This window comes from Phalacrocorax aristotelis, chromosome 18, assembly GCF_949628215.1.
Source record: "Phalacrocorax aristotelis chromosome 18, bGulAri2.1, whole genome shotgun sequence".
Taxonomy (NCBI): domain Eukaryota; kingdom Metazoa; phylum Chordata; class Aves; order Suliformes; family Phalacrocoracidae; genus Phalacrocorax; species Phalacrocorax aristotelis.
Window position 1 is genome coordinate 11,621,001 of NC_134293.1, and position 27,869 is coordinate 11,648,869.

The 27,869-nt window shown below is 45.8% G+C and overlaps 1 protein-coding gene across 1 annotated transcript in view; it reads left to right on the forward strand.

The window, feature by feature from the left end:
* The first annotated feature begins 324 nt into the window (after nt 1–324).
* The window catches only part of GALNT17 (polypeptide N-acetylgalactosaminyltransferase 17), a 221,003-nt gene continuing 193,458 nt past the window's right edge, over nt 325–27,869 (forward strand). The window contains exon 1 of the mRNA XM_075113040.1: nt 325–788. Coding sequence (XP_074969141.1) covers nt 551–788 — 238 coding nt within the window. The 5' untranslated portion in view covers nt 325–550. The remainder of the gene's footprint in view (nt 789–27,869) is intronic.

The following is a 27,869-nucleotide window of genomic DNA, read 5'->3' on the forward strand; positions in this document are numbered from 1 at the left end:
CACGGGACCCCGCCGCGGCGACTCTCCCTCTTCCCCCCCGCCCTCCCCGTGCGCCGGGAGGGGCGGGACCCCCGCGCCGCTCCCCCCGGTGCGGGCGGGCGGGCGGGGCGGGGCGGGGCGGCGGGGCATGCCCCCCCCGCGGCCGGCGGAGGCGGGCGGCAGGCACGGCGGTGGCGGTGCCGCAGGGCTCTCCGGGCCCGCGGCCGCCCCGCAGCCCAGGCGCGGCCGCTCCGCGCGGGGCATGAAGTTGCGGCGGCGGCAGCGCGGCGGCGGGCGGAGCGGGGCGGGCGGCCCCGGCGGCGGCGGCGGCGTCTCCTCGGCGGGGCCGTAGCCCTGGGCGGGCTCCGCCGCGCCTCGGCGAGCGGCGCTTCTCCTCGGCGGCGCCCCGCAGCCCTCCGCTCCCCGCCGCGGCTCCTGCGGCCAGGCCGGGCCCGGCGGCCCCCCGCGCCCGGCGGCGCCCTGGGATGCGGGCGCGGCGGCGGGCACCTGCCGGCCCGCTCCCCTAGCCCTGCAGCAGCGCGGCGGCTGGCGGGGCCCCTCGGGAAGTTTGATGGCTTCTTTGAGGAGAGTCAAAGTCCTGCTGGTGTTAAACTTGATCGCGGTGGCTGGCTTCGTCCTCTTCCTGGCCAAGTGCAGACCCATCACGGCCAAGAGCGGCGACTCCTTCCATGACATCCACCCCAGGGCAGAAGTGGCCAACCTGACAGCCCACGGCATCGGCTCCATCCAGGATGCGGTGCTGAAGAGACTCTCCCTCCTGGAAGATATAGTCTACAGGCAGCTGAACGGTAGGACTAGTTCCCCTGCCTTCCATGCCCTTCGGGCACGGCCGCGGGCGCGGAGCCGAGGCGAAGGGCGGGCTTGCTCGAAGTTTGCCTGCCAGAACCGTGCTTTTCCCGTGCTGGCGTGCAAACGGAGCCCCTACGGGCTGAATCAATTTAGTACCTCATTTCCAAGTTCCCTTTGTGTTTAAAGCTTAGAGTACCTTGTACAGGACGGGATGAAATCATAGTAATATAACGCCGCCTCTCAGGTTTATAGTAGCGGTCGAGAAATTACAGTGTCGTGATTTCTGCATCAAGCGAGAAGGGTGCTCGGTGGGGGAGTACGGGTTGGAGCAGCACGCTGTACATTGATTTGAGGGAATGGCTTTTACTATTACAGAGTTGGTTTTTTGGAAGGGAGTTTTTAAACAGCAAAGAAAGTATGTTGCGTCATTCGAGTGCAGAAGGTCAGAAAGCAAAATGCACTTTTGCTAATAAGTTAAGCGAACTATTCAGTATTTCCTATGGCTCAGCATTGACAGCTGCTAATTAAAATCTCAAGTAATGCTTCTCTTTATAGCATAGTGAAGGGATTTCTATTAAAATCTCACCAGGTTCAGTAGTTCTGAGATGTAAAAAGGGAGTTTTAAAGATGCCATGTGGGATAGAGAAACATCGTGTAAAGATGTGAAAAATCTAGGTGAGGTATCTAATTAAAACACTTGACTGTGGAAGCTAATTTCTTTTTTAAATTGTTCCCTGTAGATTCACAAACTGGGAACATAATCTCAATCAAGAATCCCGTTTATTGCTTACAATCTCTGTAGCTTTAACGACCACAAGTTTTTGTGTACCAGAATTAGTGGAGTTAATGTTTTTGGCAATGTCGGTGCGATTTTCTCTCTGAGTTTTGAATATGAAGCTAATGCACGATTCTGTGCCGCGTTGAACCAAAAGCCAGTGCGCGCTGTGTCTCCGGACTGAACCAGAGCTGCTGCTGTTAATGCTTCTGCACCGAGGAGGTGAGGCAGGTGCAGGAATGAGACGTACCTTTCCTGGTGCGTAGCAGTTGTCTCAGTGTCTGTGCTTTGGGGAAAGCACTGTACAAAACGAGAAGCGCTCAGCTGAGCAGGAAAGCTTGCTTGCTATTGCTGTTACACACTTGCGTGAAAAACTTGTCCTGCCTGTGAAAGTGCCTAGCAGCACAAGATGCTGAAGGAGCGCTGTTAGGTGACAAAGAAGGTGAAACAAAAGAATAACAAGTAAGGTAGAAAGATGGTTGTTATTTACAATCAAACTGTGAAGCTGGCTGCTTCTGGATATTGCTAGGGCAGAAGTTTCCAGGAAGATTTAGGCACTTACTTAAAAAGGGGTAATAGCTGCAGGTCAGGACAGGAGACCTCATGCTAGGACCTTGGTACTGGACAAGTAATCATGATGCTATCTGCCATTCCTGCAAACAGAGGGAGAGCTAAAATTGTAAGTTATTACCCTTCCTCTGTGGAGATTAATGTGGGATTCACTGCTCCGATGTGCCCTGGGGCTGCTTTCGGAGCTAGCTGGTGCCTGTAACAGGAGCCGGAGCGTAAGGACAGCTCGGAATGTGCTGTCTGGTCTGCCGGCGGCTGTGGGCACTTGGACTACGATTACAGTGCGGTACAGGAGCCTGCTCAGGGCTGAGGAGCAGTCGTGCACCTAAAGACCAGGGGAGGCAGAGAGCTAATAGATACACTGCCCATATCACAAATGTTTTCTTAAGGCAGGCAGAAAGCTGAGCACATAAATGTGACATCTTGTCTGGCCCCTGCGTACCAGGGTGATTTATAGCAACACTGATGAGTCTGGCTAAAAAATAGCTCTGGCGTAGCAGTTATGTAACTGCGGGTCAAGTATATATTTGGTACGTGCGATTTTTAGAAAAGTACGGTGTGCTCTGTTCTCTGAGTGATGTCTGTGTGTTGTGCTTCAGTAAGACATGGGTCTAGAGCGAGACGTGGGGGGCCAGGTGAACCTCCATCACCACCCACCGGCGCTAAAAGGAAACAGTCAGGTGTGCTGAGACAGTCTATAGGACCAAGGCTGCGGAGGCGGCTGGACCGGCTTCCCCACCAGGAGTTTTCTTTGCCCAAATCAGCGTTCATTCTGGGCGCTTGAAGTACAACCCAAAGCTAAAATCCCAGTGTCTGCTTGAAGTAGCCAAATATGAGCTCACTTTTTTTTTTTCTTGTTTTTCTGCTTTTAGGACAGGGAAGTTGCATGCTGGTGTGAAGTGTCTAACAAAAGCCACCATATGCTCTTAGACAAGCTCACTGCAAAACGCATCCGCCAAGAGAATTCGCTTTCCGTTGTGTAAGGTTGTGTTTGGTTTTAAATCTGACCTGTGGTTTGGCCCGTACAAAATGTTAGAATATAGTGTCCTATAGCACGTGGAAACCCGGCACCTCAGGGAGCATCAGGAGTCATTTGGCCAAAGAGAGAAGATAAACCATGGTTTGGGTGCAGTCAGCTATGGATTTTTTTCTGCGTTATAGGACTTGGCTGGATTTCAGTGGGAGTTGAAGCCATCTTTAAAAAACGGAATCTCTTAAAAAGCTCCATTTTGTCAAGATCAAATGAGCTATCTGATCATGCCATTGCTATGGTTTTGTTTTTTGAAAAACGTAGCGTAAAGCATGTTGGAAATAACAGCTGTCTCTGGTATGGCAGCCCTAATCTTGTATGTGTGCGTGTATATTTATTTATTTCTGTAAATGTTGGCCATGAAAACAAGCTAAACACCACTGCCTCGGGTCTGGTAAATTAACTGTTTTACAGAGTTGTTCCTTTTGAGTGGCATTTCTCTGCACTGCACTGCAGTGTTAGTTCTGGAACTAACACTGGGCTTCCTCTTAGTCCTCTTTGTGCGAGAAGAGCTGTCCTAAATGTGGCCCGATCTGCTCCTAAAATGACTTCTCACTTTCTAGGTGATGCACCTTGCTCGTCATGCAGTGTTTCCTGTTAGCCACCGTTAGCTGGGGTTGCAGTTGCACGAAGCTACGTTGTGTCAACCGTGGGACGCTTGTTTCAGACAGTGGTTGAAAGAGTGCCTTGGGGATGCTGAACGGGGTCGGGAGCCTTCACGGCAGGCGGTGGCCCTGCTTTTTCAACCCTTTGTAATTCATAAAGTGTCCATGAGAAGACTTGGGTTTGTCCAAATTTGTCTATTCAGTTTTCTTTTGGCCTAAAACTGATGGAGAACTGTACGTGTGCTTTGTTCCTTTTAAAAGTTTTTTATTGCTCTCTAGTTCATTGCACAAGTCTTGGGTTTTACTTTTTGCTTTTGTGTTGCTTTTTGCTGTTCTCTAATTGGATGGCTCCCACAGTCACTGAGAAGTACAAGGGTGCCCTTTGAAATGCAGGGGTTTGTACGTGTGTGCACTTATCTGAGAATTCAGAGGACTTTTAGCTTCTGTAGTCACTTTTATGGATGGAATTTTCTTGTTCAGCAGGTGTTCAGAGAAAGCTAATGAAGGCCTGGAAGGAACATGTGCGCTTTACTCTGGGTGTTAACTACAACGTGTCTTTTGGATCCAAACCTAATTTTTTTGTGCGCTGGTATTTATATAAGCAAAAATCGTGGCCCAGATTATCTCCAACTTTATGGAGATTCACAAAAATGAACTTTTCAGTTGGGTCTGTGTTTACAAAGAGAGGGTTTCTGTGCTTCTGTGACAAATTAGTTAGGTATCGGGGAGCTGGAGTGAGTAAAGACTCAGAAGAAAGCATTCAGCTTCTTGCTGGGCAGCACTGGGAAAACTCTTCAATTTACCCAGCTCTCTCCCTCCGGAGGAGTTTGGGAAATAATGCATTTGTAGGATCCTGATACAGCAAAGGTGGGCCAACTTTTTAATGTTAAAGTGATACATATGATGAGTGACATGGCTTGAGGAAAGCTGCACTCTGCCTCATGAAACAGCGTACAAAGACTTTGCCCACCGTAAGGCTCCTCTCAACGGGTTGGGTTCCGCATCCATTGCATGGTGAGAATTTGCTCATCTCCCCTCCTACAAGCAGTGGCCTTGGAGGTATTGCCCCAGGTAGCTTTTACGTGGCTGTGTTTCTTCTTCCTTGAACTCTTGCATTACTCTCCTCCACCTCCCTTTGTCCTCTTGAAGTTGTGCTTGATCCCACCCCAGGTGTAGGAAAAGGAAAAGTTCACAGCAGCGCAGCGCGCCTTCGCTCCCTCCTCAGATGGAGAGAGGATAAGGCTGGCGCTTTCTTTCAGTGCTGCCTGCCCAAGGTGGGAGAAGCGTTGAGAAGTTGGACACCTGCTGCTGAGGCACTGAGAGGCTGGTGGGATGTATAGGGTCCGTAAGCAGGTTTCCTTATGTGTGCAGAGTGCTGGGGCTGTGCCAATATTGGTTATTCATCCCAGGTTGGAGGAAAGAGCCCGGATCTGATTTTGTGTGTTGGTTTTTGTCCCTATCCTTCCAAGTCTGATCCTGCCCAAAAGTGGGCAATCCCGTGTTCTAAACGCTATTTGCCAGAACCTCATGAAGTCAATATATAAATAGTTTAGTCATTAACTAGTGCTGCTTGTTTGAGAATAAGAATGCAGGAGGGATAGTGCTCTAAATAAACCTTGGTTTGCGTGGGGGGGAGCCATTAGCCGTATCTATCATACCTGAGCACCGTAAACAAGTGCAAGCAGATCGGTTCTGCTGGTCACCGGTGATCTAAGGGACATTCCACCCAGCCACCTCCCAGGTGTGCTGGGGTAAACACCTCTGTGTCTCCCTGTGCATGTTCAGCAGGGGTCTGGGTCTTAGACTGAAGCCTCCAAGGCTATAAACTCCCTCTCTAGTGCTTTTTGGTTGATACCCAAAACCAGCTGAATCTAGTAAGTACTCAGCTGCCTGGAAGCCAAGGAGACAGGGATGATGTGGCCTCTTTGAGTAGTGTGAAAAAAATTATAAAAATTCTTTACTTCAAGCTAAATATTAGGAAGACAGAAAACACTGTGGAAGGGCGCTGCTGACTCGTCCTAAGCTCTTCTTTTAAATTTTATTGTGTAAACTCACAACAGATTATGTATAAGATCAGAGAGAATAAAAGCTATTTGCAAACTGCTGTAAATGAGAGGCCAGTGATGAAGAACCACTGAAGCTGGCCAGAAAATGCGTGAGCGGGGAGGGTTTTTCCCTTCATGCTAAAGAAGTGCAGAGAGAGTAAGCTGCTGCTTTACCAAATGTTAAAAGTTGAAGAGGAACTTTAAATTCCTCGGTGGTTAAATAAGCCTATGTTCATTTTTTGGACAAGCTTGCGTCTGTGCTTTTGCACATGGAATTATTTGCGCATGCTGAGATACGAACAAGTGCGTGCCAGCAGCCTCCCTGCACACAGATTGTGCTCTCGTCTGCTTATCCAATTAGGAAATTAACTTTGTGAGGGTTGCGTATGGACATCGAGGCCAATATGAAACACAGCCTTTCGCGTCGGCTCGCGATCCCCCTTTTAAAATGGCACTTAATTAACTTAAAACACTTTAGAGATATGTGGATTTACTTCCCATAAGGGTAAGATAATGCTTATCTTCTATAACACTTATCATCCTCAAAGTACATTACAAACGTAGCTAACTATTGAGTATAAAGATTATATATGTAAATAAGGCAGATTAAAAGTGGTTCTATCAGGCATTTAGTAGTATGTAATAGTGTTGCACCCACAGACCAGTAATATTAAGATTTTAACAGGTAGGTAATGTATTAACTAAAATGCCAAGAAATTCTCTGGTTAAGATAAACCACTAAATGTAAACAATTGAGAGTAGAGAAATGCTGTTTGTAGGCAGAAGGGCCCAAACTTTAATCATGTTAATGAAATAAAATAGCTCTTTATACGAGCAGAGCCTTGCTGGATGAAATCCTTTGATACAAGAAATGATGATGTGGAGATACAGTGATACGCGATGGGGATGTGACTACTGAATTAACCGGTTATCACCCAGGATCTGAGATGCTGTTTACCTGTCTGCCCCACTACCATGATATTTCTGAAGTAGAAACTAACTGTATTATTTTGTATAGCCTTATATAGCTACTTGATAAAAATGGCTGCTTTAGTATTTATTATATGTCTAACAGATCTCGCTGCCATATTCCCCATCAGGAATAATGCATGTTGTCCAGATTCAGTATATGCTTTTAGAAGTTCCCAGCCTAAACTTGCTAGCTGCAGGAGAGTGGTCTGCATAGGCTCGAGACACCTGAGAGCTGCTCTGTAAATTATTCTTATCAGGTTCATGGAAATTGGGTCTGATACCTATCAAAGAATGAATAAAAGAAATACTCCTTAGGGAAATAATGGAGTTAAAAGATAAGGCTTCAGATAGTCATTTAGGAAGTGTCTGGAAGCTTAGACGTTAACGTGACATTTAGTTTACAACCCGGCTGACTAGGAACTGATAGATAATTTTGTTTTCGATAGTTGTTTGGCATCATCATCCGAATATTCACTGTCATTGGCAATGAATGAGTAATAAGCCACTAACACATTTATCATGCAGAGACAACACAAGATTCATGAGATGCAACAGCAATGACTAGAAAATAGTGACAATGTTGGTATTTTATTCTTGCATATCAATTCAGGTCTGCCTGAATGGAGAACCAGACCCTTACCTCAATGATAAAATTTACAAAGGTACATTAGATTTACGCAGCCCGATTAGTTAGGCAGATTTTAGGAATATTTTTATAAGGAGAACAATAAAAAAAGTGATGTGATTATGTGTATTATGGTATGATTTCCAAGCCTCAGTCCAGATCAGTGGTGTACTATTCTGTCTCCAGTAAGAGACATTTGGAATTGGATGCATTTGGCAAACATTTCAGTGCCCGAAGGCACCCTTCCTGGCTTCCAGCTGCCACTCCAGAAGGGCACGACTCCGCCGTCGGTGGAGTGTCACATCTGCTGGGCTTGTGCAGCATCTTGGATACCCCGAGGCCTTTGGGAAGGCAGCAGGCATTGCTGAGATGACAGCGTCCCATGCTTGCTGCTTGGAGATCTTCCGCTTTGATCAGGGAGGACAGATGGATGAAGTTGGCTTTAGGCATATGCTGTCAATGTGCTTGGATTTTGGGGAGTCCTTCTGGTCTACTCTTGGCCACCATCTTACCTCATTACGTCTCTCCTGGTAGAACGCCCATGCATTTCTAATAAGAAAATGCTGTGTGCTGCCTGGGAGCAAATCTACCTGCTAATAAGGCATGGCACAAAAGAAAATAGAAATGAGCCTTCTCAGGTAATTAAAAAGGTTTTACTCATTTTGTGATTTATGCCACTAATCTTTATCTAAAACTGAACAATCTGGTCCAGATGTTATGGCAGGCTGCCAGTTCCCAGCTCCTGCAGACAGGCCTGGATCCCAGGCTAGGTGAGGGCATTCTGCACGTTGAAATATTAAACTTAAAAGTGAGACTTTTTTTTGGTAAGATATCTTTATTGAAGTCTGCAAAGGGCTGTTCAAACTCCATACGCGTAGTATTGACCCTACTGTGAGTCAATAGCAGTGATTCAGCTTCAGTAATGTATCCTAGTGGTACAATATTATTTTTCCTAAACAGTTTTGGGAGTACTAGCAACCATATTTTCTAGCCCCCAATCCCCATGGTCAAATTTCTTCAAGAAATTGCCGAATGCTTTACATCTTACTGCTACAAGCGTAGCTAGTTCTGCCTATAAATCTAATAGCTATCGACCCACATGCTGACATTCACTGATGGTTATCTAAAAATAATGCGGTAATGATGCAATGAGAGCCCTACGTAAAACATTACGTGCAGGAGAGTGCTATGCTGAGCCTCCTCTGCTGTCACTGAGCAATTACATACCGTGCTTCTGATGCAATCTTAGGGCTTTGATGCTTTTGTCAGCGGGGACGTGCAAAGTTATCTGGAAAAAACCAGACAATTCCCTATAATCAGGAGCGAATTGGATAAAAATCACAGTTTGCATTTTCCTTTTTAAAAACCTGATGGTCTCTGCTCGCGTGCCTCTCGCTGTGTAACGCGTACCCGTTCTGTGATGCTGCCCTCCCCGGGATTCGCTCCCTGCGACTCACTCCGATACCCGATACGCACAGACAGCGATGCTAAAGTCTATCTGCCGTATTACGGTGCTTGTTCGGTCTTGGAACAGGAAACACCTACAGCTTCACAGGTTCTGTAATATGGGAGTAATACGATAGCTCTTGGTAAATGGATCTTTTGAAAATAGGGATCTTCCTAGGTTGTCCGACCCAGGCTGTTACGTAAGAGCACCGCTCTTCCTGCTGATAGGGAAATGAAAGATATCTTAAAAGCTGGGGCTGTGTCACACAGAGTAAATAACCATTTCTTACTGCACAGCTGGCGTGCCTCGTTGCACCTGATTTCTTAATTTTAGCACAGTAAGACCAACTGTGTGATGCGTCAGCATTTGAGGCTGAGGAAGGAAAGGGAATCCTTGGTCCCTCTTTCCCTTAGTAACCTTGGTTTACGTGCAAGCAGAAATGTCTTGTGGCCTTTCCCGTGGTTTGCAGTGTGATTGCCCACCGCTAGCACTTCCCTGGCGTCTGGTAGGGAAAGGCTCTGGGGGGGACAGTGGAAGCACTGGGCTCTGCTGGGTGCTGCCTTGGAGCCCGTGAGCATCCTTAGTCTCCCTGTCTCCATTCCCCAGCACCCAAATGGGATACAGGGTTTCCTTTTCTCCCATCTCCCCTACTTAACAGTAGGGCCTTTCTGTGTTTGTAGGCAATGGAAATCCAAATTGCTTTCCTTGGTATGTCTGAGCACTGCTGGGCTACAGAGAGCAGAAACCATTACAAGAGAAAAATCAACAGTGGAGTAACAGACACCAACAGTGCCTTGGCTGAGTTATTTTGGGTGTTTCCTCAAGCTGCAGACAGCACGAGAGAGTCAAGCAAGGTCTCTCACCTGACAGTCATCAGAATTTATGTAACCTTTGTTTTAATCTTCATTTGTTCCTGTAGTATTTCGGGCAGTGTAACGACCCGCCATAGTTGTGCATGTTCTCAAAGCATAAAGATGAAGCGAGAAGGTAAATTTTGAAAAGAAACAACTAGAATTTCTGGGAGCCTGTATTGTACCTTAAATTAAATAACGAGAGCACTCATGTTTGTATCAAATTACCACAAACTCTTCCAGAACAATTACTTGATCATACTCTAAAAACACAAAGCAAAGGAGGAAAAAAAAAAAAAGTGAAAAGCCATTTAATGATATTTTAAAGCTTGCGTATATTCTGTTATTGGGTTTAAAATAATTTTTGCTGACCTTTGTGTGTTTTTTAGTGTGTACCACCTTTAGTGAAGTGTGCTGGAACATTGAATGCTTTAAATAGCTTGGAACATAAAGACCCTATTCTGCTAGATTTTATTTCAGCTTTTTATATTTGCACTGACAAGGCAATAAAAGCAATAACCATTACACTTCTCTCAACCTGTAGTCAAGTCTGGGGCTACGTTGTGCTTTGCCCTTTGCTAAGTGTAGACCAAACACCATCATGTGGAACTTCAGTTTGTTTGAAGTTGTTGTTCATGGAATCAGAAGGGACTGGTGTCACCAGTAAGGGCACCAGGCATTCAGCAGGAAAGGGTGAGGTCTCAGTTTTAGTTCCAACGCTTTGTGTGACGCTGGACAAGTCACTTAGGATAATGTTAGGAAAAATACACTAGTTAGGGGTTTAAGTTCCCTCATGTATTACTGTGAGTGAATGTCTCAAGGGCAGAGAGAGATTAAGAGGTTTATATGTGGGAAATGGTATGAGAACAAAGCGAAAGTGGTAGATGTGTCTTGAGGATTTGAAAATATTTGGGATTAAGAGGTACGAACAGAAAAAGTGAGAAAGAATAGGAGAGATCTTTGCCTCACTTCTTATTCCTTACCGCAACCAATGATTTGAATGTATCTTTAATTAACTGATTACCACTTACATTACGACCCTGCCCAGTGGCCCTGGCTGGTTCATGTCCCATATATTTGGTGCTATAACCCAGTGAGAAACAGGCCATTCCAACCGCTTATCCTTTAGTGAGATAAATCATGCAACAGAGTAAGGCAGAAGATGGGGGAAAATTAGACCTAATGTTGTGTTAATTCCCTGTGGCTTTTGGATTTAAAACTCATGTTGGTTTAAATCTGTATTAATTATATGTCGGCTAGGTTGAAGGCAAGATGTGTAAGAAAATGAAATAATAGAGCAGGAGGATGTGCGAGCGAAGCTGGAGGGAGGGAGGCGGGCAGAGGGGACTGCAGTAATGGTGAGAGCAGAAGGCAGGAGTGAGGCTTCATCCAGGAGCAGCATGCTGAGCCGAGTCATGCGGCTCAAGGGTCTCTGTGGGCTTCGAGGGCTGGGGAGGGGGCAGGCAGCAGCTCCTGGCTGTGTACTTCCTCAGGGTTTCTGCCTCCAGAAGCTCAAGCCCCTGTGAGTTATGGGGGACAGCTTCAACTTTTGGTTCAAAATTAGGAAAATACCCACCGTGCACCAATTCAGGAAGGGATACGCGGTGGGCCCCTGGTTGTGGGAAGGTGGGGGAGTCTCAGTTTGAAGGAGCAGGTGGTGGGGCAGGTTCCTTTTGGATAAGGCTGATTTGATTGACCACGTGCAATGCCCAACAGGACAGAGCTGGTTTTTAAGCTCTGCAGGTGGAGGTCAGAAACAGAACTGCAGTATCTGGAGAAATAAATGAATAATTAACTTAATGGGCCAGGGGCAGGTGAGCTGCTTTCTCCACCGTGAAGGGGGGCAGTTCAAATGTGGTGATGTTCGATTAGTGCTTGTGGTATGAAGGGGCAGTATGGCAGCTGGATCATGCAGATGTTTTATGAGCATGCAGACAGCTTTCACTCAGAAATCTGCCCCTGTCAGGAGAGTCTAAAGGTAGTTACGGGCTTTTACAATGTCTTACATGGAAGGTGTTACTGGGGTCAGGTCATATTGACTTCAGTTGTCTTTGGATCAAGCACTGAATCAGTAAGTGACTTTGTGGGGGAGTTTAATAGCTGTTCTGCACAGACATAAAAGGGGTTAGACAGTAAAATGGGTTTTGACACTTTTATCAGTCCTTTCTCAGGAAGTTGCTCAACTTCCAGATGCTAATTAACGCTATGTTCCTTCCACAAATTTTCCTCCCTACTGATGCTGCCTGTTTGATCCTATAGAACAGCATCAGACCTTGCAAATTAGAACCGGCTGCCAGGCTTCAATGAGGAAAGAGGCAATGAACAGAAAGGAATAAAACTTCAACATCACATCCCAATTTGAGGCATCCGGCATAATTTATGTTCTTTGTGCAGCTGTTTGGAAAACCTTGGAATTCCCTTGAACATCCAGCTCTGATTGTAATTACTGGAACTGCATATCCAGAGCTACCCAGCTCCAGTTACAATTACTGGAGTTGGGTATCCAAAGAAAGTAATTCACACCAAAGCTGCAGGCCCAGGTGTAGATACCTCTGGTAGCATCTTATTCTGAGGCTGCCCAGCCTTTTCCACCGTGAGAAACTGCTTTAGTTTATCATTTTTCGAATTAGGCTGAGATGGTCAGATATTGTCAAGATCATGTTTATGTCTAATCCCAACAGAGTGGTTCAGATGATTTTGAAAATGGTGTCTGAGAAAAACATGTATCATTGTTCCCATGGAGGGACAAAAGCTGGTACAAAGGGAAAAGGAATGGAAGACTGAACTGGCAGCTCCAAAAAAAATGGGGCTGAGAAACCACAGGAGCAGAGAAGGGGGGAGATGATGGGGCTGTCACGGGTGGGCAAGATGGGGAGAGGGCATGGGGCAAGGTGTCCGAGTGAGGAGCAGCGGCCCCGGGGAGCGGGGGTGCCAGGGGTGGCTCTGTTAGCTACAGGAACCTCTGAGAGCAGCGCAGTCGCTTGGTGGTTTTCTTACAAGTAGTAGAAAAATGGCCGCCTGCAAAAAAGAAAAGAGGTGTTATTTTCAACTTGATATTTTATATAAATGAAGTATAACTGGAAAGATGGGTTACTTCCAGAAGCCTTAATGCCAAATGTAGTTCTTCGGTATTTTTGCTGGTTTGATGAGTTAAGTGTTAGCCGTGTAGAGCGTTCAGATGATGTGTGGGTATAAAACTGGGGCAGGTATTGTTAACTGTGTAAAGCAAAACAATACAGTCACTGTGGAAAAATTACAGGTTTTGTGCTGAAGCAGACATTTAACCTTTGTTTTTACAGCTCCAGAAATGAAGCAGTTTGTTTCTTAATGTAGGCTTAATGCTCAAAGTGTATGCTGACTGGATTTTCACATCTGAATGTATGAAATGCTGGGCTATTAAAATCTGTTTTAACGATCTCTTTTCCCATAACTCCTAATATTTGCCATTTACTAATTATGATGTGCCTAAGTAGTTCCCATTTGTAGTAGGTATTTTAAATGCTGCAGCTGTCCTAGTTTCAAGCTAACTGCTGGTGACTTTTTTTCTATGTCTGAGCATTGAGTAGTATCCATGATTTTTGCAGGTTGGCATTAAGCGCTCGCCTCATACTGTTCTTCATTAGAAGGTTTTTGATATAAAGGTCCCCAGTGGAAGCAGAAATAGTTAGATTTGGCAGAGGAGCAGCAGTGCTGGAGAACACACATATTTTCAATGAGCATCGGTTTGTGGCGTAAACTCATGCCGAGTCAGCGAGAGCATACCTAGTGGTGGTTGGGGTGGAGCACTTTTTGATTTGTTCCTGCTCTACTTGACTTTTTATAATCCTTAGGAGTTTCCAACAAATTTATAAGAGGGGAAGTGTGGCTGCCTGAAAGGTACCAGCCTGGGCAGCGGCGTTGCAAGCTTCCCCAGCGGCTTGCGGGGAAGGAAAAGGCAGGATGTTTTTTTTCATGGTCTGTTTTGCAGCTCCAAGGCCCGGTGTGATGGGACCATGCAAACTAGTTTAAGGCCCCACAGATGTTATAAGGCCATTGACCTTATAGTCGGATGGACCTCCCTGCAAAACAGAGTCAAGAATGCAAGAAAAGTGGTAATAAAAAAGAACTGGTAAAGTGTATGTTAGGAAGCAGGGGCTGTACTTGAAGAAAAAAAGGGAAATATGCAATTCAGAACAATTTAGGTGCTTTGCAAGCAAGGAAAGTCTGTTAACTCAATCGTCTGTCCTCCTTGCATTTTGCATTTCATTTTTACTTTGAGTTTTACCTGTTTTGGTTTTTTTTTTCTTAATCCCATTTCTCAATCACCTTCACCAGAGGCAGCCCCCGCTGTGACTTGACAGCTGCTACTGTCTTCTCCAGCATGAGCTGCCAAAAATCCCAGTTGATTCTAGGGCTTAAGGCGCAGTGCTGTCTATTTTTTGTATTTCTCCCTACTATAAAATGATACATATTAATATTAATAATGGCCTTTCCAAATTCAGAAGCCCCCAGGGTTATTGCAGTTATGTGGTTGGTGTTTTTTTTTGTTTTTTTTTTTTTTTTTAAAAAAAAAACCCTCAGTTTTTGGCAGGTGTGTCCTGGCAGTAAATGTGGCTTATGAGCACGTCCCAGAATATGGGCAGTGCTTTAGGGTTAGGTGCAACGGACAGTACTCAGGTCAGGAACCAAATCCTTAAACTCTTGAATGTAAGTGAAAGCTTTTAATACAATCTTTGCACTTCACATCCTGTGAAATAATTCCTTCTGCCTTGGAAACAGAGGCTGTGGTGCCCGGGGTATGATGTGCTGCAGGTCCTTCTCATGCTGAACTTTGGTAACCAGCAACAGCTCCTCCTGCACAGCCCTAATGTGGGTATGTATTTACTGAACTTGTGTTTTGCTGCTTAGCCATAGGCTCCATTTCTGCTGTCTAGAAGGCAAAATGCTGCTGCTGTTAGAGGCAGCATCAGACCTACAGCCTCTCTGTCTCCTTCTTCCAGAATTTAAAAAAACCCCACACAACCCAATATTTTTGCTTCTTTGCCCGCTCCTTCTTTTGCCTTCTCACACCTCCATGCTGAGCCTTGGCTTAAAGCCTTAAGAGTTGAAACTCAAGAAGCTGGGGGAAAAAAAAAAATGAAGCTGATCTAGGAGTCTTCTGACTGGATCAATGGTGCAAAAGAACAGGCTGAAGTTGCACAATTGTGAGTTAGGAGAACTTTGCTGAATATGCTGTGTCATGGTCTTGTACCACGCGATTATTTTCAGAGGTGCATAAGGCAAATGCTTTTCCAGTCTTAGGAAATTCCTTTATAGGTGAATTTTAAAATGCTGATTTTTTTTTTTTTTAAACAAAATTGTTGATAGGAGCATTAAAGTAGTGATGACATTCTTGTGGTTTGTTTTCTTTGACTAATTTATCAGATGTTATCAGATAAAACCTTTTCAGTATTTGCCTTCTGTGAGCACTGAAATTTCTTTTCGTGCCTTCAGCTCTCTTTTCGGCAGTATGGGCACTCAGCCCTGCCAGGCCCCAGAACTTCCTAAGAGGAGCTGAGCGGCAGCGGCCGCCCCTGCAGTCTGCAGGAGCCCAGGGTGCTGGAGCCCCGGGGGAGAGCTCAGCTCCCCACGGGGGGCCCCTGCGTGTGCAATGATCTAGGCTGACAGTGGAAGAAGCTGCTTGGTTCCATCAGCATGAACGTTTCCTGTGAGTCTCTATGGGCACAGCTCAAAGTGCTGATAGTGTTTAAAACCCTCTAGCCCAGCCTGACTGGACTGTAAATTCTGACGATTGGATCCCGCCTGCGTCCCTTCATGTGGCTGGACTGGGAAAAACCCGAGGAACTTGCTTGCATCATTAGGGGTACAAGATGTGGTGTTTCCAGGACTTCAGTGGGGTTAGGACCAGGCTTGTCTTATGCGCTTTATTAATCGGCAGTCGGAATGGGAAGGCTCTATGTTAGGTTAAAGAAATAAAAAAGTAGGCCCTCATCGTCAGGCTGAAATTGGAAAAACGCTTCTCTCACGTCAGTCCCTTGAGCTTTTACAGTCTAATTCAAGAGATTTTTTTTTTTTTTATTCCTTTTTTTTCCCTCCCCTTCTAGGTCATGAAGACCCTTTGTATTCCATTTGCATTGTGTTATCTGTCAGGGACTTGGACTTGTAGCTCTGTACCAAATTCAGCACTAACCATATGGCAGATACCTTGCAAGCTTTCATTCGTTTTTCATGTTTCAGGTTTTTCTGACAAGTGAATTTGGTTTCATATTTATACCCATGCCAGGAATAAATCAAATTAGTCTGAAATTAGTCTTTGCTCTTACAATGCTTTGCACATTTCTAATATTAAGGAGATAAGGAAGGAGATGAGCAAACCTGCTTTGAAGACAAGCTGATTTCCATAGCAGGCAGAGTGACCTACTTAAAGGGAGGGGGAGAGTGCGCAGAGTAAAAAATGGGCTCTTTATTTATATCATTTTAAAGTATCGGTTTCTGTGCTCCCCTGGCTGAGCCCTTGCTGACACTCACCTGTCAGAGGGTTGAAGAACTTGGAGCTGAAGAAACATCACTTGTCCTTCAAGAGTCTCCTTAGTATTAAAATTATTGGTGTTGGCGTTGCAGCTGGGGTAGAACCGTGCAGCTCAGTGCAGAGGCATTTGGTAGATGACAAGGTTCAGACAAGGCTTTGGGGGAATGTTAATCACAGTTTAACACTTGTAGGAAATCTACTTCATTGCTTCACTTAAGCGAGAAGGAGCAGCGTGCCTTGCTTTGGGGCTCTTGAGTGTCATGTTCAAGAGCACGGGATGTTCAGGAACATCCTCACGGAGAACTGCCAAACAGCGCTGCAGGTCCGGAGACCCCCCAGTAGGTGGGTTGGAGCAGCAGATGGGTGATGAGGTACATTTGCTTCTCTTTTTATACTGTGCTGGTTTTAGCTGGGATAGAGTTAACTTTCTCTATAGTAGCTGGTATGGGGCTCTGTTTTGGATTTATGCTGGAAACAGTGTTAACCCAGGGGTGTGTTTGTTCCTGCTGAGCTGGGCTAACGCAGAGTCAAGGCCTTTTCTGCCCCTCAGCCCACCCCACCAGCGAGGGGCTGGGGGTGCACAAGGGGTTGGGAGGGGACACGGCTGGGACAGCTGCCCCCAACTGACCCCAGGGGTGTCCCACACCGTATGGAGTCATGCTCAGCACATAGAGCTGGGGGAAGGAGGAGGAAGGGGGGCATGCTCAGAGTGATGACGTTTGTCTTCCCAAGTAACCGTTATGCGTGATGGAGCCCTGCTGTCCTGGGGATGGCTGAGCACCTCCCTGCTGGTGGGAAGGAGTGAATGAATTCCATGCTTTGCTTTGCCTGTGTGTGTGGCTTTTGCTTTACCTATTAAACGGTCTTTATCTCAACCCACAAGTTTTCTCACTTTTGCTCTTCTGATCCTCTCCCCCGTCCCACCAGGGAGCAGCGAGCGAGCGCCTGTGTGGGGCTGAGTTGCTGGCTGGGGTTAAACTGTGCCATACATACTTTTAGTTTGGTAGCCAGGAGACGCATGGAGTTGTATGTATGTATGTGCTGTCAAATAAACACTGGCTGGGTATATGGTTTGTGGCCTTTTTTATTTAAAATGGGCTCCCTTAGTAATACTGTACATCTGATTCAGGTCTGGTACCATCTTAGTAGGGGATCTAACCCTGCAAAACAACATCAGTGTCTGTAAGGCCAATGCTGTCCATGGGGCTGGAGTAAGCAACACAAGTACGTGCAGTTACAGCATGTGTCTACAGCCCTGCCTGTAGAGTCATAAAATGTTCTGAGCTGGAAGGGACCCAGAAGGAAGCTGCAGACTGTGATGAGGTCTGCCCTCAGCCTCCTCTTCTCCAGGCTGAACAAACCAAGTGACTTCAGCCGCTCCTCATATCGTTTCTCCTCTAAACCCTTCACCAACTTCATGGCCCTCCTCTGGACACACTCTGGTAGCTTTATGTTCTTAACGTACTGTGATGCCCCAAACTGCACCCAGCACTTGAGGTGAGGCTGCCCCAGTGCAGAGCAGAGCGGGACAATCTCCTCCCTCACGCAGCTGCGATGCAGGGCTCGGTGCCCCCCAGGGCACGGTTGGTCCTCTTGGCTGCCAGGGCACGCTGTTGGCTCATGTTCAACTTGCCATTGACCAGAACCCCCAGGTCCCTCTGCGGAGCTGCTCCCCAGCCCCTCGTTCCCCAGTTTGTACGTATATCCAGGGTTGTCGTGCCCCAGGTGTAAAATCCGGCACTTTCCCTTGTTAAACTCCATACGGTTGGTGACTGCCCAGCTCTCCAGTTTGTCCAGATCCCTCTGCAAGGCTTTTCTGACCTCAAGACTGTCAACAGCTCCTCCCAGTTTTGTGTCATCAGCAAACTTAATTAGTATTCCTTCAAGTCCTGCATCCATGCCATTAACAAAGAGATTAAAGAGTAGAGGCCCCAAGATGGGTCCCTGCAGAACCCACTAGTGACCGGCTGCCAGCCCGATGTAACCCCACTGACTATGACCCTTTGAGCCCGACCCATCAGCCCATTGCTCACCCCCTGCATGACGAGTTTATCCAGCCGTGTGCTGGACACCTTGTCCAGGAGGAGACTGAGAGACAGAATTGAAAGCTTTACTGAATTCCGAAATGATCACATTGACTGGCTTCCCTTGGTCAGTGGGTGGGTGACCTTGTCATAGAAGGAAATCAGATTTGTTAGGCAGGACTTGCCCCTTGTGAACCCGTGGTGGCTGGGGCCAATGACTGCACTGTCTTTCAGGTGTTTTTCAGTAACTCCCAGAATAATCTTATCCATAATTTTGCCAGGCACAGAAGTGAGACTGACAGGCCTGTAGTTACCGGGGTCATCCCTGTTGCCCTTCTTGAAGATGGGGACAACGTTTGCCAGCTTCCAGTCAAGTCTAGCATGGTCGTTTCCTTTGGTGTGAAGTCAGTGTAATGTGCACTCAGATCGGGGTGACCATGGGTCATACCAGACCTCGAAAGGCATGAATCTATATATATTAAAGCTGATCTGTCAGTCACGGTGGTTTTATAACTTGTTTAGAGAACCAATACTCTCTTGGTTGCTGAAGGCTGGCTGTGCCCCGTTGGTGCTGGTTTCTGGTCTGCAAGCTGTGTTTGTATCTTACCTTGATTTGCATCATCTGCAAAATAATTTACATATCCAAGACTTGAGTTTGGTGCAGCTCAAGCATTGCAAGAAACTGTGATCATCTGAGCTTTCACATGCTCAGAAATTGATCGATACTCTGCTCTTACTTTTAAAGCGTTATGATGTCCTGGCAGGCAGAAGGGGAGGACAACTTGTTGGTCTGAGCTTCTGACTGAGACGGTCCGGTTTGAGCTGATCGTCTTAACAAGTTTATGTAGAGATGAAGATTCATTCATTTAGTCAGTGAAGGTACTAAGAACATTTCTTTGATCACCCTGCTTAGTGATAAATATTTTGTAGGAACAGTGTGTGTCTGGTTGTCTTTGCCTGAAATCTTTATTTCTTCAAATACCTGAGTGGAACAAGATGAAAACGTCCCTGCCCTGTGGGTAGCTGCATTTCACTAGAGCCATATGTTGAGTTTGCGAAGCCCAATGGGAATTTGGCAGGATCTATGAACGCAGTTAAAAATTGAGAACTGACAAGTAGGTGAAAAAAGATTGTTCACAGCCACCTCAGGGCATTAATGCTCCCATAACAACTTTGTTCTATGCAATTATTGTCCCCTGTTGCTTTTTTAATAGCGTTTCTTTTTCTTTGAGTCAAAACTCAGCTCCTTTTAACTTTCATTCTTCACTAAGAATAGTAAATCTGAGAAGTCCAGAGGAAGTCTTGTGGCCTGTTTTAAAAGTTTTATATGTTCTAAGGAACACATGTGAAATAGAAGTTTATTATCCCATTGCAAAAAGGAAAGTACGTCAAGTTCAGCTGACAGAGTGATGGGGAAAACAGCTGCCCCACTGCCTAAAACATCACCTGATGGTGTTGTTCCTCAGCCTTTACTCCCTGGGCTGCACTCTGCAGGGACTTTGAGTGGCGTCTTAGTCCCTCTGTGGGTCTGGTAAGTGGTAGACTCTTAACTATGTCATATGGAGAAGAACATTTGTCAAGACGTTTGAATCAAACACTCTATTCCAGTGTTTGCAAAGTGGAAACTCTTTGCAAAGAATATGGGGGTTCTCTGGGAAGCGCTAACTCACCTGCATGCCACTGAGCTGGGCAACGTGGCCAAGAAAAGGTGGTTACAGCAGCAATGGGAGAGTGGAGAGGCCACGGAATCACATGTAGAGTAGCCAGCAAGGGCTCGTGCCCCTTGGCAGTCCTGTGGTTGGGTGAGAGCGTAACTTCCAAATTTGGCCAAGCCAAGGGACCACCTTTCCTAGCACTACCAGTAGCAGGGCTTTAGGGAAAGACCATGGGTGGCCTTCCTTTTGTCTTTAACAAGTTGTAAACTTGCTGCCTGGTAACTTCTTAGGTGCTCCCGACTCCCGGGGAGGTGCAATGAGTAACTGTATCTTGCTTTTTCTTTTTGTCATTCAGCATTGCAGAGTTCTCTCATGTCCTCTGAGCTCATCTACCTTCTTTCCAGGGTGAAGAGTCCTAGTTTATTTAATTTCTCCTATAAAAAAAGCATTTTAAAAATCTTTGATAGCCTATTCCTTTGTATTGCTAGATTTTTTTTTTATTCTCTTGATTGTTTTTAACTGGAGGTGATTAGAGTTGCTCTCAGTGTTCTGGGTGTGAAAGTAAGGCCCAAAATAAGGAGAGAATACTTGGGCCAGACATTGGCAAAATGGCATCAATATTTGCAGAAAAGTCAAAGACATTCCTTTATAAATAATTGCCACTATTAATCACAGAATCATTAAGGCTGGAAAAGACCTGTAGGATCATCAAGTCCAACCACCAACCCAACACTACCAGGCCTCTTAAACCATGCCCTGAAGTGCCACATCTACAGGTTTTTTGAACACCCCCAGGGATGGTGACTCCCCCACCTCTCTGGGCGGCCTGTGCCAATGCCTGACTGCTCTTGCAGTAAAGACATATTTCCTAATTTCCAACCTAAACCTCCCCTGATGCAGCTTGAGTCTGTTTCATCTCATCCTATTGCTAGTGACTTGGGAGAAGAGACCAACACCCACCTTGGTACAACCTGCTTTCAGGCAGTGGCAGAGAGGGACAAGGTGTCTCCCCTCAGCCTCCTCTTCCCCAGGCTAAACCCCCCCAGCTCCCTCAGCCGCTTCTTATAAGATTGGTGCTCTAGACCCTTCACCAGCATGTTGCAAGTGGTCCAGACCTCAGGCGGACGGTTTCTCATACTCTGTTTGAATGGCTCTAACACTTAGACGTCCTCCTCTTCCTACCCTCTTTCCTGCAGTGTCTTGGTGCTGCAGAAGGCAACACTGGAAGACCCTTTCAGGCTCCCAGATCTTTGGGCTGCTTGACAGGGTCTGTGGAGTCTCGGTGTATCAGAAAATAAACATGAGGTTCTTAAAGCTGAACCTGAAATGACATGGACTGCTTGAGCCCCGTGTGGAACTTTAGACCATTAATTTTGTTAGTGTTGGGATTTATGGAGTTTTCGGGAGCTGATGGTACCCCACCCCTCCACCCCCACCCAGGATGTGTCTTACCTGTTGTAGGTAGGGTTGCAGATGGATTTTCCCCCTTCTCTCTGAATGTGCATGTTGTGGAAGTTTGTGGCGTTCTTGCTGAGCAAAATTTGGCAAGTCTGCAGGCGTTCCAGTCTTCGCTCTGCAGCTATTCCTCTTGCGCAGTGATTCTTGCAACTCAGTCTTTTCCAGTCTCGCACGATGGACTCTCTTGTTACTGTCAGAACCAGTAAGGCTTTGATTCTTTTTTTGGTAGCAGTTGTATTTAGTGTTTTTGTCGATATGATGCACTTCAGATTTGTGTGTGCCAATGCTGCAGAGTATATATAGGCCAAACTGAAATGTAAAACATAAGACGCTTTACAATGTAATTCCATTCCATTAAAAAGTTGTGTCTATGGTAGGAATTTAACAATTCCTTTCAGAAGGATTTATTGTAATGCAATATTTTTAAAAACCTATTTTTAATTGGCTGAACTGTTGGAGAGCTAACAAGGCAATGCTTTCTTATCCATTTTGCCATTTGATTGAACAGAAAAACAGGTACGTTAAGTTTTAATAAAAATCTTATTTTTACAGAGCACTTAGAGAATTAAGTAATTCAAAGATACCAACTAATTGATTCTTGCATAGCCCTGTGTGGCCAGTTAGAGAGGGGTGTCAGCTGAGGGGTGAATGATTTACATGCCTGAAGTCTCAGGGCCGGATTTAGCGTCAGTCTTTCCCTCCCCTTAGTGCTGGTACCAGTGCCTGTGCTGTCAGCCAAATGGGTCCGCTTTGAACCTGAATGATTTGCAGCCTGGGGTCCTCGTGTTTGGGTGCAGGTTGTTGTCCTGAGCCTTGCTGCAGGGGAGCTGAGCCTTTGTTCACTCTGCCTCAGTCAGGCGTAAGCTGGTCCGAGCCCAAGCTGTGGCAGGATTAATGGTCGAGGATGCAGAGATAACATGTGCTGGTCACAGGCTGTAGCTTTTTGTCCACTTCCGAATCTGGTCTTAACCTCACAGTGCTGTAGAGCCAGCAGGAAACGGTAGTGGGGAAGGGGGTAAGTCCCGCCACCCAGCTGCACTGCAGGGTAGCTCTGTAGCGCCCGTGTATTCAGAAGTAATGCACCCTGGTGGGATGCGTGTGTTTGCACTGTATGAAAACATTTGCGGTCAAAACATTGTTATACCAGCAGTGTCTGCACCGCCCCAGGAAAGAGTCCAGAAACGTGCTCAGTTTCACTGGCATTGACATAAAGGAGAGGTTGTGAAAGGCAGGATATTGCCCAAATAAAAGCAGTTACCAAAATGGGATGTTTTATACCCACCAGAAAGCCTGTTGGGAAGGCAGAGGTAAGAAGTGACTCTGGCTTGTATCAAGATTAGCTCTGGGAAAGTCTGGCCTGAAAACAGGACTTGGGGATTGGTACCAACTGGAGGATACCCAAAGTCAAAGCTGTTTCGTTATTTGCTGTTATATATCTGTCTTCAAATAACTGGTAAATGATGTCTTGGAGTCTAGTATTGTAGCCGCTCGCCTTCAGCTGAAGGCAGTTTGCTACAGATGATGGCTGGCAAACCATTTTCAAGGTCTTTAGGGTCCTAAAGCGGCAGTGACCATTTCTCACAATACCCAGAATGTTAATCTGAAATCAAAGGTAACGGGTGTTACGGGACACTGTGAGTTGGTTTTGTTTGAAAGCTGAAAGCCGGGGTGTTGGTGAGATGTCTCCTAGGGATGCCATTTAATCCTTGACACACCACTAGCTGAAGAATAAGTCTCCCCACATCATAACACTTGCTTTGGGTCAGCAGACTCTCTGCTTCTCACCATCTTTTAATTCGGTTATTCTACTCTGTGGTGAGGTTATAAAATACAAAGATTAAGCTGTGCGCTTTGAAACGTAAAGCACTTCCGTTATCAGTTGCTCCACGTGGATGGCAGTGGACAAACCGGGCTGAAGCCTGATGATAAATGCCCCAGAGTTTCTGTCCTCAGCGTTTGGTAGCTGGCAGAGTTCAGCTCCAGGGAGGGAGAGCACAAAAACGGTTGAGCAGTGATGATGGCAGCGTCCTTTTTCAGACATGCTTGTCCATGGTGTAGGATAAAGACGTTCCCGTGGGTATGGCAATACAAATAAAAACAGCGCAGCTCTTGGATCCAGTTGTGAGAGATGGAACAGATGGGCCCTTGTGTGCAAACAGAGCATTTTCTGCATTCGCTGGCACAGCAGCCAGTGTGTCTGTTGTAGGAGTGGAGTTTCAGTAATGCCAGACCCTGTAAAAGCCCTGGAAAATAATGTTTTTCTTGAGAAAATTAATTAAATACTTGTTTCTTCCAATACATGTAGACTGACAACTTGTGCTGTTGCACATAAGGCTCAGTGATGCAGAACCTCCATGATTTCTTCCCTCTTGTTCCCATGTGCTGAAGGGCAGCGAAAGCACGGGGCTGCTGCCTCTAACCTCTGCCGGCTGCCAGCACGCGTATCGCCTTCCTTGTGTACGCGCTAAAGAGAGGTAGCAACTTTCTGGAGCCATGGAATGGATGACTGAACAAAAACTGACTTAGAGATCTTACCTTGTTGTGGGAAAAGGAGGGATGCAGCCACTTCAGAAGGGTTAGTGAGCGGCTGCTGGGAAACCTCTGAGCCAGCCTGCATCATACGAGCTCAAGCTGGGACGGCTGGAGAGGGTATTTCATCTGTACCGCTGGAAGAGAGAGGAGGATGGTTTCAAGGGCTGCTATCTGCAATAAACTGGAGTTGGAGAGAACATCTCTCTCAGGGGCAAGAGGAGGGGGCAGGTGTGGATTTAGAAAAAAAAAATTCTTGTATCCTGTTTCTGCCTTTAAAACCACCTGAACTGTACTTTGCGGCTTGATGGGGCCGTGCTCACGTGGTTTTCTAAAGAGATGCTGGGAGTGGTGTTCCTAACAGATCTCGGAGCCAGAAGAGGGGATTGATTGGTATCAGTTGAGCGCCTCCGGTTCAGGTGTGCAAGTAGAGGGTCAGATACTCCAAGCGGCTTGTTGTAATTGAGCCTTCCTGAAGGGTAAAAAACCGAATGCTGCAACACGTAGACCTCAGAGTAGAAAGCAAGTGGAACCTCTGGGATGTAGCAGTGTCCAAAATCCTCTCTGCATTTGGAGGTGGAGTATTTTGGGTTTTTTTGTTGGGTTTTTTGATTATTTTTTTGTGTGTGATGCGTCATGGGGGTGGGGGTTATGGTGGCCTTTGTGTGTTTGTTTTGTTTTGTTTTGTTGTAAATTCCCGTAGACTAGCTTGCAGCACAGCACTGCTCATAAAGGGAATATGAAGGTGGTGCTGGATTTGAGTATAGGCAGGATTTAACTCTCAGTTGAACATCCTGGAACCAATGTAATTACCCTGCTTAAAAAAATACAACCAACATTTCATAATGATAAATGATTGAGCCAATTCTGTACAGAAGCAAATGTAGAAAACTTTCAGAAAGAAAAAGCTACACTTAAGGTCTGTAAAACCAGGGTATTTTTTATATTTTCAAATATCCTTAGTACCTGTTGTCCAAGTATGGCCTGATAATTGCTTTCACTTGCTGAATTTTTTTTGTCTGGATGTGGCATATCTGGAAGCTTTCGATCTGTACTGAGCCTGTGATAAGCAGCTTTCTTTTGGCAAGAGGTGTCTCTGTTCCTCCCACTGCTTGCTTTTTAAGGCTTAATTTCTTCAGCTTTGCCACAGTTTGATTTCATTTTATGGCTTGCAGCATGAGGTCCCCAAATCATTTACGTTGGTTAAGCAAACATCTATTTCTGGGATTGATGTTTTAATTTAATAAAACACTTTCTAATGGGGGTCAGCTGCAGCTGTGAATGTGTAATGAGCCTTCGTTGGAAGCCCTGTCGAATGGCAGCGTTTAGCACCAAGCATGTGAGGGTGCTCGTTCCAAGCCTCTGCAGATGGGTGATTTGTTGGAGGGGCTTTGCACGGCTTGTGCTCCTCGCCGTGCTGCTCGTGTTGGATCAGCCGCTCATGCTTGCGCTGCCTGAGCCCCGTGTTTGCCCTTTTGTGTAATCTCAAGAACTGTACAGGACCAACATCTGTACGAAGAAAGGGGTATTGGAGATCATCTGGACACAGTCACAAATGGAAGGAGCAGATATGTATGCAAAGGAGTTGCATGTTAAAAGGTACTAGGAGCTCAGCTAAGGGATGCTCTTTTGTAGCACACATCGGAGATTGTGCCCTAAATTGTTTCAGAATATTTAGGTTCAGATGACAGCAGATGGAGCACCCAGACATAGGTGTCGCTTTCCTATTCAGCCCCCAGGAAGACTCCCAGACCAGCTCTTGTTGACGGCTAGCGTGGCTCATGAAAGCATGTCCAGGGCAGAAAGTGAGAGATGCCAGAGAGCACCACATATCGGCTTGGGATAATTGACTTGTTGCTTAGCATCAAACATTTTCTAATCATTTGTGAGGGTTAGAAAAGCCCGAAGACACAGATTGCTGGTCCAAGACTATGTTTATGTAGAGTGTGCGTAAGCCAGGACACGGGATTTTTGTTGAGTCTCTGTCTAGTGAAGTTAACTGGGGACTTGTTTGTTTGCTAAAGCAGCGCAGAGTGATTTCAGGCTGCTGGGTCTGTTCTTGGCCCTCAGGATACCAGACAGAGTGATCTTGTATTAATTATATACGATACATATGTTAGTTTGTGTATTCTTCCAGAGTGTCCTTTCCCATCCTTGCTAGTCTCTAGTAAATCGGTGTTTTGGGAAAGAAAACAGAGGCATGAAAAATCTCATAGTAATAGGTTTTTAATAAATTCTCCCTTGAGCCCTTAATTTCATTTTTTCTCTTTAACATGCTCTGTCCTACTGCTAGTCCCTTCTCTTTGGGTATAATTTTAAAGTGTATTTCCTTTGCCAGATTTTTCCAAATAGATTTGGACTGGAACATTAAGCATCTGATTAAATTTTGTGTTCTTTGTCCCCTCACCCCCAAAGAAATTTCTGACTTTTTTTCAGAAGATGGAAACAAATTTCTAGGGCAAGCCGGTGACCTTCTCTTCCCACCCCCCTGGAATAATTTGCTTAGCCATGTCCCTGCCTGCTCTGACCAGGATATATCTAGTGAGACTTGTAACCAGTTCATTCTTATGGTAGTGCTGCCTTCTAGGTTATAAAATTCCCTGTAAACCCTGATTTTATTCTAAGACAGCTGTCAGGGACCCGTCGGACAACAGTTTTGTTGGGCTGTGTTAAATTTCAATGGGTAGCTTTAATTGGTGAGGTTTTACACCTTCCTAAGCCCTGTTGACTCGCTGCAGTCACTTGTTATGGGTGATGCATCATGCTGTGCTTGCCCTGGTTTTTCTGCTTTTCCTTGAGAGGTCTGTCACCGTTGTATTTGGACCACACGTGTGGTCTAATGTGGCAGCTCTAATGGTCAACACGTATGCAACCTTGACTAGCAGTGTTACACTTGAAATCTTATTTTCTTCACTTCTTCACTCTTTGTGCCTTCTTCCTTTTCCTTCCTAGTTCTCGTGCTCTTTTTTTTTTTTTTTTTAAATATATATTTGAATACTTCTCCCTTTATTTCTGGTGATTGTTGGAGTTGTGCTTTAGCACCAGCCTGCAATATGGCTTAAACCTTAGCAAATGGATCATGGTACCTTTCCTGAAGTAGTAGAGAGCTGTAACTATCTGTAGGGGTGGTAGGGTGCAGGGAGAGGAGCAATGTGATGGCAGAGGTCAAGCAGAAGACATCGAGATCCAGACAGGAGGACACCTAAGCCAAAGCTGCACGTCAACAAGCGTCATAATTCTTTCTATTGGTTTAGCTGGTGTTGGTACCCCAAGTTATGTAAAAGTGTCCGGATGCTTAATGTTAGTGTCTATTTACCACCCACAGGCACCTGTTCTTTTCTAAAAATGTTGTCGATAGCTTCCAGTGAAAATCATGCTCCACTTATGGCTGGAGCTTTGCACATAAATAACTTGTTAAGAGCTGTGGGAAACCTCCTGTTGTAACCATCATCCTCTGATTGCAAGGAGTCGACGCTTTCCTCTGTTTGCCTTGTATTTCTCTATTAAGGACATGTGATTATCCTGTAGCAAGTGGCATTGCTCTGCAGAGAAATCTATGCTCAATATCTCCAGCCTTAACCATTATCATGAGAAGAATGGATTTCTCCTCTTCTGCGTATTAAGGACATGTTGTGACTTTGTGGAATCACTGCAGGAGTAAATGATGTATGAAATGAGAAATCTCTGCTCTGTGTGTGCAGACACAGCCAGTGCTGTAAAACGTTCAGCTCAGATGCAGCCAGAAAAATCTCTGAAGTATCCAACGTGACTCCTGGTTCTTCCTCTGGTAAAGCGTGTTCCACCAGGTCTGGCTTAAATATTCTCCTGGTGAGGTCACAAGTCTTGATTGATCATTATGGGGAGAGGAGTCCATGCCAAATGTGGAGAGCACACTCATGCACATGATGAGACTCTTTGCCTTGAAGCTTGTAGTCAAGGACAGATGCTCATTAGCTTTGGAGGAAATTTCTTGTTCCTTCAGAGTC